Source organism: Mycena indigotica (genome assembly GCF_014461135.1).
Source record: "Mycena indigotica strain 171206Taipei chromosome Unknown Mind.scaff0004, whole genome shotgun sequence".
Classification (NCBI taxonomy): Eukaryota; Fungi; Basidiomycota; class Agaricomycetes; order Agaricales; family Mycenaceae; genus Mycena; species Mycena indigotica.
In genome coordinates this window covers 5,823,457-5,836,215 of record NW_023503003.1, presented here as the reverse complement: position 1 = coordinate 5,836,215, position 12,759 = coordinate 5,823,457, and the positions used below count along the sequence as shown (strand labels likewise).

General features: G+C 52.3%; 3 protein-coding genes across 3 annotated transcripts; 2 read left to right on the top strand and 1 right to left on the bottom strand.

Annotated features, from left to right (window-relative positions):
* Nucleotides 1-331: 331 nt before the first annotated feature.
* Nucleotides 332-3,182, top strand: MIND_00558600 (Extracellular metalloproteinase mep; the record flags this gene model as incomplete). The annotated part of the gene is made up of 21 exons (XM_037362360.1): nucleotides 332-688; nucleotides 735-791; nucleotides 838-1,119; nucleotides 1,167-1,242; nucleotides 1,297-1,390; nucleotides 1,444-1,565; nucleotides 1,617-1,690; nucleotides 1,741-1,776; nucleotides 1,828-1,889; nucleotides 1,937-1,957; nucleotides 2,010-2,029; nucleotides 2,076-2,101; nucleotides 2,152-2,196; nucleotides 2,247-2,353; nucleotides 2,403-2,470; nucleotides 2,525-2,558; nucleotides 2,609-2,661; nucleotides 2,711-2,762; nucleotides 2,818-2,875; nucleotides 2,923-2,980; nucleotides 3,031-3,182. The coding sequence occupies 21 exons, from the start codon at nucleotides 332-334 to the stop codon at nucleotides 3,180-3,182; spliced, it is 1,854 nt and encodes a 617-aa protein (XP_037222652.1).
* Nucleotides 3,183-3,709: 527 nt separating this feature from the next.
* Nucleotides 3,710-5,903, bottom strand: MIND_00558500 (uncharacterized protein; the record flags this gene model as incomplete). The annotated part of the gene is made up of 9 exons (XM_037362359.1): nucleotides 3,710-3,883; nucleotides 3,932-4,236; nucleotides 4,284-4,389; nucleotides 4,433-5,021; nucleotides 5,074-5,232; nucleotides 5,281-5,558; nucleotides 5,609-5,621; nucleotides 5,672-5,802; nucleotides 5,850-5,903. The coding sequence occupies 9 exons, from the start codon at nucleotides 5,901-5,903 to the stop codon at nucleotides 3,710-3,712; spliced, it is 1,809 nt and encodes a 602-aa protein (XP_037222651.1).
* Nucleotides 5,904-8,063: 2,160 nt separating this feature from the next.
* Nucleotides 8,064-9,204, top strand: MIND_00558300 (uncharacterized protein; the record flags this gene model as incomplete). The annotated part of the gene is made up of 4 exons (XM_037362358.1): nucleotides 8,064-8,149; nucleotides 8,203-8,653; nucleotides 8,708-8,896; nucleotides 8,947-9,204. 4 exons carry the CDS (start codon nucleotides 8,064-8,066, stop codon nucleotides 9,202-9,204), a joined length of 984 nt encoding a protein of 327 aa, XP_037222650.1.
* Nucleotides 9,205-12,759: the final 3,555 nt, after the last annotated feature.

The window sequence follows — 12,759 nt, the reverse complement described above, 5'->3', positions numbered from 1 at the left end:
CCTGTCACTAGGTGCTTCACTGCACGCCTTGGCGTCTGGTACCCCTCCGTTTGGTGTTCTCATCAATACAGGCTCAACCAATTTAGGCATTCCAACCAACACTTTCTCAGCAACAACCAATGAGCAAAAACCCCTTCATTCCCATCGGAAGATATCGCTGCGCTATCTCTGCAGTAGACCACACTGCCGTGCGAGCTTTCTGTCGCGGAACATAGCTTCCTCGCCCTTCGCTTTACGCTCTTCTTTCACTATCTCAAACCCAGCATGTGCTGCGTCTTGTATTTTGGCTTAAAACCCCACAACAGCTCACCGGGTTGCTTGAGCCCCAACAATGGTCGCATTGAACAAGTTCCTCTCCTCCATTTTCTTGGCCATTGTTTGTGCCACCAGTGGAGCTTTTGCTGCGCCATTCGTACCTCCCTCCCTCAAACATGCAACAAATCGTCTGCGTATTGTTGGTCGGGGTCTTGAGCTCGATACCTTCCATCCCGAATCGACTTTCGAGACGTTTGGCGAGGGTATTGACCACCCACTCAGCCGCCGGGCGTTAACAAGCTCGGGCGTGTCAATTGAAGATCGCGCAGCCGCATTCATCCAGTCCCACCTTGGTGTGGCCAAGAATGCTGTCGCTTTCCGAAGCGGCTTTTCAGGAGAGGCAGCCGACCATGCTTTCCTGCGACAAGTCATCGTATGGATGTCTGGTTCTCTCTTTCCATGATACTGATGCTATGCAGGATGGTGTGCCCGTTGCCAATGCTGTCGCCAATGTAGCCTTCAATAAAGATGATAAGGTTGGAGGCCATCCTTTTTATCCATATGATCAACTCATCTTTCCAGGTCGTCGCCTTTGGCTCATCGTTCATCAAACCCACTTCAGTCCCCTCCGCCACCCCTTCAGTCACCCTGGATGCTGCCATCGCTGCTGCCGAATCAGCTCTTGATGGAACATTCAATTCACATCCTCCAACACTGGAGTTCCTCGCTCTCCAAGACGGCTCAGTCGCTTTGACACATGTGATGCAAATCCAGAACGAAGAAACCGGCACATGGGTCGAGGCGTTTGTCGATGCCCACAGCGGAGAGGTTCTCAGTGTCGTTGACTTTGTCACCAAAGCTTCGGTTCGCTATCGTTTTTATTGGATACAACTGGCTCATACCATTTTCAGTACCGCGTTCTGCCAATCAACAAGGAGATTCTGACCCAAGGCTTTGAGGTCCTTACCGATCCTCAGGACACGCTTTGTAAGTACACTCAGCATCTTAAACGACTTATCAACTGAAACTTTATCCAGCGAGGTGGGGTCCCGACTACTTTGCGCGTCCAATTTATGACATTCGCTAGTCCTCTCGGTTGGCACTCTGATGGGACCACCACTACCACAACAACTGCGTAAGTCGATCTTTTATTGTACAAGCCCTCTTCTAATCTTATCAAAACCACAGTGGAAACAATGTCATCGCGTTCAAGGGCACACAGTCTTCCGTCACATCGCAGTCTGCCTCAGGCCTGGTCTTCAATTTCGTCCAAGACCCGACGCTTGCCCCGACGGTCCAGGCCAACCTTGGTCAGTCTCTCGCCGTCCATGCCATGATAATTGGCTGAATGAGTCCCGAAGACGCTGCCCGTGTCAATGCATTCTACCTCTCCAACACAATCCACGACTATACTTATCGCTACGGGTTTACCGAGGTGCGCTGCCTTCATAACCTGCTTCTGCGATCTCATTAACCGCGAAACAGGCTGCATTCAACTTCCAGAACAACAACATGGGCAAGGTCAAACACATGGTCCCATTTCTGGTATTCGTCTGAACTCTTCTTCTTCAGGGTGGTGCAGGCAATGACCGTGTCACGATATCGGTGCAGAGCAGTGCCGGGATTGACAATGCGTGAGTGTCTTATGCTGTTGTCGTTGTGAAGCTAACTGACGAGCCAGTGATTTCTCGACTCCACCTGAGTACGTTGCTCATTTCGAAGACGCTCAATAAATGGTGCTAACTTGTCGACAGCGGGCAATCCGGAGCTATGCGTAAGTTGAGTATCTCGTCAAGAATAAGCCTTACACGGGACAATAGGCATGTTCCTTTGGGACTTCACCACCGTTCGTTTCCACACTTTCTTGTTTCGGTGTGATGGTGATCACGTGCACAGCCCATGCGAGATGGAGCGCTGGAGAACGACATTGTGACCCACGAGGTTCGTCTTGATAGCAAAAAATCTTCATTTGCACCAATCGTCGTTTGTAGAACACCCATGGCATCACCAACCGCATGACTGGTGGCGGTACTGGTCGGTGCTTGCAAACGACGGAAGCCGGTGGTATGGGAGAAGGGTGGTCCGATACCATGGCCAAGTACGTTGTGCTTTTCTCGGGCCATTGCGGGGCTGATAATTCTCCGTAGCTGGAACGAAAAGAACAGCTCGGCTGTCCCTGACTTCGTTCTGGGGCAGTATGTCATCGACGACCCAGGTTGGCCATTTCCCTCGTTGGCAACCATTTTTGGCTGACCTCGTAAATCTATAGCTGGAATCCGGTCGCATCCTTACAGTACCTCCGCGTAGGCACTCTCAATTCGCCCGTTTCACTTTCTCTAACACAAAATCATAGGACGACCAACCCGCTGAGATACTCTTCGCTCCGCACACTGACCGAAGTCCACGGTAAGAGATGGTTTTACCTCCGCTGTACCATCATTGACACCTTCTCCAGATATCGGTGAAGTCTGGGCCAACATTCTGCACAATGTCTATGCCGCTTTGGTGTCCGTCCCCACGTCTGATTGTCCAAAAAACTCGACTGACGCTTGCTTGATGTAGCGGTGCTCACGGCTGGTCTGCAACCGCAAAGACGAACCCGACCGGAACTGAGGGCAATGTATGTACTTCAATCTGATCGAGGGGTTCTCTAATCAATACCCTCAGATCGTATTCCTCCACCTGTTCCTCGACGCGCTGACGCTGCAGCCCTGCAACCCAACCTGTAAAGATCCTTCCTTTCCTTCGTCATGGTCTTGACCGCTCGTATTCTAGTCATCACCGCTCGCTCGGCATGGATTCAGGCGGACGTTAACCGCTTTGGCGGCGCCAACAGTTGCTTGTTGTGGAATGCATTTGCGAGCAGGGGCTTGGGCACGGCGGCGGCCAACCACGTGGACTCGAGCACGGTGCCGGCTGGCTGTTAACGGGTCGAAGCGGAAGTAATGGGGCAGTGTATAGGAATTTGTACTACTTATCTGGGTCACGTGTGAAGATATTGGAACCGAGAATCCGAGAAAAGAAGTATGTCCCATGTCCCAACAAGATGTGCCTTTTTCTGCCTGTGTTTGAGCTCTGCAATGGAATCACTGTCGACTGTCGCTCCACTGACAGCAGAATGTGGGCCACTCAGGCCTGTGGACCCAGCTGCAAAAGAGACAGCGAACTTGAAGGACAAACTTGAGAGCTTCAAATTTACAAGATGCTTCTGCTCGATAAGCTCCGGCACTAAGCATGCCAATCAGGATGACTGGAGGATACTTACAGTGAATAAAGCCTACTAGACTGTAGCGTTAATGCTGTGGATTCCACAAGTTGTCACGACTTCCTTGGTATCACTTAGGTGTTCGCAAATCGAGGTCAGTTGGAAAAATAATGCTAGTTCAAATAACTGCTGGCTAAAGTATACAATACGCACAGTCTACATATAGGGGGGAAAAGTCACCTCAACAACTCAGATCTCCAGCGCAAACGGCAGCACGCGTTTGAGCGTGCTGTTCTGGTCGCGGAGGAGGTTGGCCATGCGCGACGCGTTGTACATGTCTGCCCCTTTCGGACAGGTGGTTGGGTCCCGCTCTTCCGACACGAGACAGCGCTGGACTGTGCCCATGACCGCATGCCAACAAGCCTGTGATGCATTGAGTACAAAGCAGAAGAAGCTGCCGCCACCACCCACTGAGAGAATCGGGTCGAGGTAGATGTAGTCGCCCTCCTCAAACATGCTTGATATGTGGATCACCTCCGAAATCGCGTTGTGTTTCTTGTGGATCAGCTCCTTGTTGTCGCGCTCGAATACGGAGAGAAGCGTCGCCAGGCCCGTGAGCGTGAGGATGACAGAAACTTTGAGCGCCAGCCCGAGAACGTGGAGACTCGGGCAGAACGCGGCACGGGTAAGGGTGACGGTGATGAAAGACTTGTGGGCGTCGAGCTCGTCCATCAGGTGCCAATACCTCGTCTGCCACGCCTCCTTGCATGCATCACCTGCGCTTTTTATCAGCCAAAGTTCCCGAGTCAACGTTATTACCCACTCAGACTTAGATCATTCCATTCCAAGACCAGTTGCCTGGCCTCCCACAGCAAGAATGCACTCTTTGCTCTGATGAAGTTGACCTCCGCATCAGGATTGGGCGACGTCTAAACGGACGTCAGAACTGAAGCTTTAGGAAGGAGAACTAACGGCGATTGTTCGGAAACGCTCAACCAGCGATGGATGAAGGAGGGTCGGCAAATTGAGCATGATAGCATAGGAAAGGTCGAGATAGACGATTTGAGAAATCGCCGCTGTCGCGTCAGAGACAGGCGACACGGGGGTCACTCGGAATCCCTGTTTGGCGTTTGGCTCAGCCGGCCCACACGAATAGGTGTACGAGTCGAGTCGGTGTTCTCGTATCAGCTTGTCGGCATGGGCAACCATATCCCTGGCCCGCCCAATGTCGCCCTTGTTGAAGAAGTAGGTGCTGAGTAAGGCGGAGGTTTGTAGGTAGGCGAAGGGACAAGGAGAGCGGGTTGTATCGTGGAGAGCCGAAAGAGCGAGGCGAATCTGCTCTGTTTCGCGTTCGCTTTGGCCAGGGAGTGCGACCCAATTGTCGCTTCCATGTTTAGCCATTGGTCGGTGGCGGGCCAACATGAAACCGAGCAGTTGACAAGCATGGAACAGAACGGGATGGAGGTGCTCTTCGTTAGAGTCACCGGTCGCAATAGCGGATAGCAGACGGTCGGAGACACTAAGCCCAAGTTGTGTGTGATGCGCGATAAACAGTTGGCGACTGGAAACGTGGGTTAGCAACATACTAATAAACTGTCAAATAAATCACGCACATTGCTCCCAATTCATCTCCAGGTTCAGGGTCGGGAAGGGGTGGCCCATGGGAGACTGATATGTCGTACATCGAGTCTTTGGGCAAAGCAGGGTAGAGCGGTGGTTTGTCGGGCGTTACAAAGCCATTTTCCTCGGTTGTTGTGATGAACAAGTCGCGACTGAGAGGACGATTAGTCGGTGAATGAAACTGGTAGATTCTGGCTCACGCTTGCTCGAGATCTGACCACACGACATATTCAGGCAGCGCAAATGGACTAGGATCCTGAATCTCCATTTGTTGAATAGGTATCATGATGTCTTCTGGAGTGGTTGGATGTGGGGGCGAGTCGGAAGATGACGCAGAGGAGAGTCCATTGGCGTCTGGAGAAGACGACGCTGAGGTCGAAGCTGCAGGACTGTCTTGGGTTTCGCTTTCGCCATATTCGCATTGTGTCTTGGAGCGAGACAAGAGACAAGTGTTGCAAGGAAACTTTCCGTCGCATCTCTAATGCTGGTCAGCCGCCATTTTCACCTTTGGATCCGACCAAAACCGACCTTCTTTTTGCGTCTAAGCCACGGTTAATGCAAAGTAGATGTGGAGAGAAAGGCTAGGCGCACCGACACTGCAAACATGCCGCTCCACGCTTCAGTTCTGGCACAGCAGACCTCCCCGTCGTTTTCCCCTCGTTATACTCGCAAAGTGTCTGCATCTTGTCGCAGGTTATGCAGGGCGACTGGCCATTGCAACGCTAGAATCGTTTTAGAGGGCAGCAGAGCTTGAGGAGAATCGACAGACTATCTTCCGTCGTTTGCAACGGGCGCAGGTCGCTGTCTTCAGTCTTGGTTCCATGGTGGAGAGGAGAGGGAGTCGAGGTTGCTATATAATAAGCAAGAGCCGTAAGCGCAAATCGGCACGAGGTTCGGCTTGGCTGATTCAGACGGTCTTCTCTTCTCCTACCGACGCCACAACTACAATGTTATTCACTGCGGACGCTATCGAGGCCAAGATATTGTCTTTGAAGAGTCTCATGCAATTTTGCCACCAGAAGGACGACAAAACATCGGTGAATATATATAGCAGCCTCGTTCCAACGATCTACCTTCAGTCACTTATGAAGCAACTCAACACGCTTAGTACACTACTGCTTAGTGAGAAACAGTCTGAGAAACTGACTTGTCCCCCGGCGCTTTTGTGAATCCGACGAGGTTACCTCCCAGTCAACGGCGTTTCCGCTTGGAAGACAAGTTCTGGGTAGCCGAGCTCAAGCTTCCTTGTTCTACTCATTGAATGATCACAATCTGAGTTCATTTCTTCACTGGAGTACATTGTCAAGCATTACTAGTAGTATTTCAACTGGCCTTATCTTTCATTCCCTGGGCACGACGAAACCCGTAGACGTAAGGCTTAAATGTTGTTGATAGCTTGCTGCAGTGCGAAAAGGCGATAGTCGTCAATCCCCGCGTATCCTCCAGCGTAACCTCTGAGCAAATGGACCAACGCCTGCCATGAATCACCCTCGTCATCGCGCTTGAAAGCCGCCCGCAAGTTTCCAACAGTATAGATGCCACGATAACGAAACAGTTCGATATCGGCCGAAAGATCGATCTGGGGCTGGATTTGCGATAAAAAGCGCTCGAGGGAGCTGTTGGTCTCGCTGGAACGCTGCATGATGGGTGAATAAGAGTTCAAGAAGAGGTCGTATCGCAGGACATGCCTCATAAGGACCACGCGAGCGCTGGCCTGTCGATTGCGAGCGGCGTCGACTGTTTTCCATCCTCTTTTCACGCCGTGCTGCGACCGCTGCCGAGTCTTCATTTTCGATGAGTTGCGCGAGTCTGAGCTGATCAACATTCTCGTCGTCCATAGATCTGTCGTCTGCGTCATTTTTGATGGCTTTCCAAACCGGTGAATTGCCACTGCTAGTGCTACGTGGTCTCCCAAAGGCGATGGTCGTGATGTCCACCTCTCTCCATCCACGATCATACAGGATGCGCGACAGAGCGCGTTCGGCTGGCGATAGACTTGACCTTAAAACTCGTGAGGGGCTACAAGTAGTAGAGAGATGTTAGCTCCTGCGCTCAACGGGAGAGGGAAGCCTACCTGGACGCTTCAGTGCGGCAATACCTGTTCGATTCCAGTGTACTATTGGCTTGAATTCCGCCAGCTTTTTCATTGGGCTTCCATTCATCGTCATCGGTGTCCTCTCCCTCAGTCAAAACCGTAGCCTTTCGCCCAGAGCAACTCTTCGTCTTCGAAAAGTCGTCAGCTCGGGAACCAAAGAAAGGGACGCATTTTGCCTTCGCCTCGCCACTAAGCAGCTTCTGCAGTAGTTCATTATCGACGAGCATATCGTCGTCTTCCAGGTTGTCTTGATTTTCTTCATATATATATCCTCCATTGACGGTGCCTTTCTGTCTGACGTTCCTCCAGGCTCGATGTGCAAACCCGGACGAGATGTTTGCGTCGCGAGTGATGCGCGCCTGAGACCAGCCATGTTTACGCAGGATGCGACATAAAGCTCGTTTGGCGCGAGATCCCTCGGCTGTCTGTATGAGCATAGGAAATTCTTGAGCGCTGTGAACGGTGGGGGTGAGCGCTGGAGAAACGGAATGGAAGCGGGCAAGCACCTGTGCTCCTTGTCTTGCGACTCTGAATCGACAGCGTCAGGCCACGACGCGGAAAGTGACACGCAGAAGGCATACTAGCAGGGGTTTTTTCTGGACTCGAGCGCTCCATACCAATTTCTGGACTAAACGTTCACTGAAATTCAGCCCTGACCGGCGGGCAAACCTGAGGGCAATCGCTGCTGAAGGTTGGCAGTGTTTGCATTGACTGGTTCTAAAGTAGGAACACGTGTGGACTGCGGATGGAGCCTTGGACTGGGAGCTTGAAGCCTAAAGTAAAGTTTGAGGTTAACTGAGGTTGACCGTGACGCGAGCTGCACGTGCACGTGCACAGCATCACACCGATGTTCCTGCCAACTTGAACTTCATTCACTTTGACTCCACCATGCCTTCTGACTCCGATGAATATCCTCCACAGGAACGCTCCACTCGGAGGCCAGTGGGCACCACTCCCACAGGCGGCCCCAGAGGGTAAGACTGCTGATTTCCTGACTTGTGTTTTCCAAACGTTCGCCCACTGGCAGAGCTCGACGCGCAATGACCAGCAAGCAACGGGCAGAATGTCGGATCCTCAGCGCCCATGGCATCGCACTCTCGGTCCTTTCGAGCTGTTTTGAAAAATCCGTCCCAACCATCACACGTGCGCTCCGCAACGAATATGCTGAGCCAGACGACACCAGTCGAGATGTGGCCCTCGCTGGCGACCTTCCGAGTATCCTTCATAAGTATGAATTAGCGCAACCCGCGTCGACACCTGGAAGTTGCCTGCCTTCGCGGCCTGGATCGGGTTTTAGTCTGAGATCGAGTGGTCATGACTCCACCGAGCAGGCTGTCCAGGAGAGAGAAACGCGATTTGGCACACTCGGAACATATCTGAGGCCTCAATTTACCGCCAACTTACTGTCTGCGCAGGCTTTCGATGACGCTCGGACTCCTCAAGCTCTCCAGCCCTTCTCCGCCTCAGAATATCCAGCAGTCCGTCCATTTGTTGTTGATTTTCCCGTGACTTGCAACTGATTCATTACTTAGTGCAAGGGAATCGACCCGGCGTTGACAATTAGCGCTCGCATACCCTCAAGAAAGCCGGCTGTGTATCCTTTTCCGCCTCGTCCATATGCAGCTCAGAATCTCAATCAACCAACCCAGTTGGCAGCTAGCACCTCTCCGTCCATTGGGGCCGGAAACAGCTTTAGTTCTGTGACACCAGTGAACATTCAGGTAATTAGCACATATACCCGCTGGATATTCGGACTTTTCACGCGCAACAGCCCGCCGAAGACACCGACGAAAATGCCTTACTCGTCTTCTTGCAGTCGGCGCCTCGAGAAAGCCTCGCAGGCTACATCGGGCTCCTCCGTTCGGTTGGACTGGGGCTGCCTGAGCTCCGCAACATGAAATCCTGCTACGACGCATACGCAATGAAAAGCCACTTTGCTCTCATCCTGACTGACCAGATCGGCGAGCACGCCCCCATGACCCTGCACCATATCGCCATGCTCATTGAAGCTATAATCAACCACTTGTAGAAGAATTCTGAACCATATCAGCTAGAACCTGTTGTTTGTACCACTGACAAGTACTATTAGGAACCGAGACCAAGAAATAGAGTAGATTTAGACGCTCTCAGCAGTAACTCTTCGAATCGACTCAGCAAAATACACTCAGATGAAGCGAAAGGCATGCACTATCGACGGGCATTGTCAGTTTGAGCCAACTACATAGTAGGTTCGCTTAGGCCAGCTCCCAACGGTTCACACTTTCATAGGGCTGGTTCAAGTCTAACTCCATAGTGAGAAGTAGAATACATTCAGCTGCTGTGAATTTGAGTGCGGAGTACTTTCCAATCCTGCTCATGTGTTGTTGTTCGTGCTCTTGAACTAAAGCGAAAGGAATGCATGAATTTGAATCATTTTTTTTTTCGTCGCTCATCATCGCCACATAGCGCATATAGCATACACGTCCCACCACGGTGGCCAACCAACCAAACAACTCGTAAGCGACAAGCCTCTAGATTGTCGTCTCGTATGGTATAGGCACCATCGTTTGTGGGACGACACAGCGGTGACGGTGCGGGCGGCCCGGGGCTGGGCGGGGATTCGCTTCAGGTTGACACGCTCTGAAAGTAGGAGTCAGCGAGTGCATCGAGGAGGGAGAAAGGACAAATTGATACTCACCACCCTTCTCCTTCGCCTCATCTTCTTGACCTGAAGTATATATATATATATAGCCCCGCCGCCCTCCCAACGCGCGATGCAACGAAGAAAAGCTAGGCGGGCACGCAGCAGGCTGCGCCAACGACGGCGAGCGCAAGGAGGCTCAGGGTCGTGAGGAAGCGACGATCGGCCTGTCGGGCCCGTAGCCCGACGGCACGTGTCGCTTACCAACCACTCCCGCTTCCCCTCATCTCCCGCTCGCTCCACCGACCAGCCCGCTCGCCCGTGCTTCGGCCCAAAACCACATGACTGCGCCCGGCTTCAAGACGCGCGGATTGCGCTGCCTGCCGCGAACGGCCCGCCGAGCCCGCCAATCCACGGCAAGCCGCCGACATCTATCTAAAGTGGCTGGAATGCTAACTACGCCCTCCAGCCGCTTTGCCGCTGTGCTCTAACACGCCCCGGACCGCCTCTTCTGCTACTGCAGCCTGCGAATGGCGCCGAATCGATGCTGGGAAAGAACGAGTCAGCGCCGGCCGGTCTTGACAATGAGCTGGGCACGCACCGGTTGGGAATCGCAAACGGGAGAGGGCGGTCAGCCTGGAAACGAGGGTCAGCACGCGGGCGGAGAAGGAGTAAAAGGCGCGCTTGTTGCGCGTCAAGAACGCTTGATTGGCTGACTTTTTGATAATTATAGCCGTTGGGCAAACTCGGAACCACCTGCAACGAGAGTTAGTGCGCGGAAAAGGTGAGAGGAACTACAAAACTAGTCTCCTCGTTCGCTAGCTCCTCCAGCTCTGACGACCTGCTCGGCGTTAATAGCCTACAGCAACTTGAAGACCCCATCGAACGCTGCAAATGACAACGACGGTGAGGAGGGAAATTGTATGGGGCGGGAAAATACGCGGATGAGTGGTGGGATTTGAAGGCCGCGGGAAGGGGCAGTGTCGGCCAGCAACAGCGACGCGAGCAAGCTCTGTTGATAAGTGAGTACAATTTAACGGAAAGTGGTCCTGACTTGCCTTGAAGCTTTGCGAACGAGATGGGTTACAAGCGGAGGCGATTTGGCAAACGGCGGCCTATACAAAGTGAGTAAGTTTGTTCTTGAAGCAAATTGGACTTACCTCCTCTAGCTTGGGGCGAATGGACTGTGAACGCGAAAGAGTGGGGAGAGATAACGACGCTATAACATGGTAAGCATTCAAATCAACAACGAGAATGTGAAGCCCACCGTACTTGCGTTGCAGGTTTGAGAACAGCTTGGGTTTCGAGCGGAAGCGATTCGGGAAGGACGGTCTCTGCAAAAGTGAGCAAGCATGTTGTTGAATGAACGCATTGGACTTACCTCCTGCTTGGGGTTGGCGGAGGAGAGAACGGGGGCGTTACAATGACGCTAAAGCGGAGGCGATTTAACTATGCAAAGTAAGTCAGCATGTTCTAACGGATTAGACTGACCTACTCCTCCAGCTTGGGTCCGTGGACACGAAAGAGTAGAGGGGAGAAACAATGGCGCTATAACATGGTAAGTATCCAGGTCAACAACGAGAATGTGGAGCTGACCGTCTTGTTTGCGAACAGCTTGATCTTCGAGCGGTCGCCTATACAAAGTAAGTAAGCATGTTGTCGAATGAACGCATTGGACTTACCTCTGGCCAGCTTGGCATTGGCGGAAGGTCTGCCAGGAGGGAGCGGGGGATTATAATGACGCTGCAACCAGGTAAGTACTCAAGTCAACAACACGAATGTAAAACTGACCTTTGAGTAAGACGACGATGAAGCTCGGGTCGAGCTCGAATTCTGTGTACATGGTGAGCGGGGGCTGGAAAAGAACGACGAGCACAACAGCATCATCACGACACCATGGTTGACATGGAGGTGGGAGTCGACGACGACGACGATGAGGCGGGCACGTGCAGTTGGTGGATGGGAGGAGGGAAAGAGTGACGGGCGCGAAGCCTGAGACCCGTGGGGGTTCTTATAGGCGTTGGAGCTCGCTTAGCTTTGACAGTTCGCCCGAGCTGGGCTGTCTCGTTATCGGTGCGAGTGGCTGACTGATCTTCCATAAAATGCAAAGATGTCAGTTTCTATGCTTTAGCCGAGCTATTTTGAGTGCGGAGGGCGTTGAGTAGATGGATTTGAAGCAGCTGCGAAAAGAAATTTGGTTCACCAGCAAAACGCCATACGAGTCCAACATGCGAAAGGACTGAAATGGACAATGAATCGAATTTTGGGGAGCGCAAAGGGCGCGAGACGGGCATAGCTGGCTGCAGAACTTACGAAATGTTCCAGCTGTCAAATGGACATGCTGCGGTAAGCGGCGTTGCAACGCGGGCGGTGGTGAAGCGGAAATCAGTGTGGGCCCCGGAAATGATTTGCGAAGATCGTACGAGTCTGGGCCCGTGAGGCGAATCGGAGACGGGCTCAGGGTAGCGGATAACTATTAATATCATTCTGGGGCTTTAATCGGGTCGCATGGCCGATGTGCGCTGACTGGACCCAAAAAGCAGGAAATCACAGCTTTTTGTTAGATTCAACCCCATCGCGTGGGGGATAGGCCTCAGGCCAGCCGCAAATGCTCAAGCATAAGCTTACCTGAAATTTGTCTGAATTGACCATACGGATTGGTTTGCACAGGGAAGAATCCGCACTGGACCGGGTGAATTGCCCAATCTGGCATCCAGTGTGAGTAGTGATGGGCGAAAAAATGTAAGCAGCTAGCTACCGCTGAGCCGCAGAAAAAACGCGCTGATAACACGCAAGAAACGCGTCGTTTAACGCGTCAATTGCGCTGAAAATTGGGCAAAAAAGAGATACTTGAAGACCTAAGGAAAACAAAAGGGCAGAACACATGTAGGCCAAAAGCCACAGGAGGAGCATTCAACTGTACCAAGTTTCTACAGGGTTCGTACATGCCCGGGCAGTGATCGC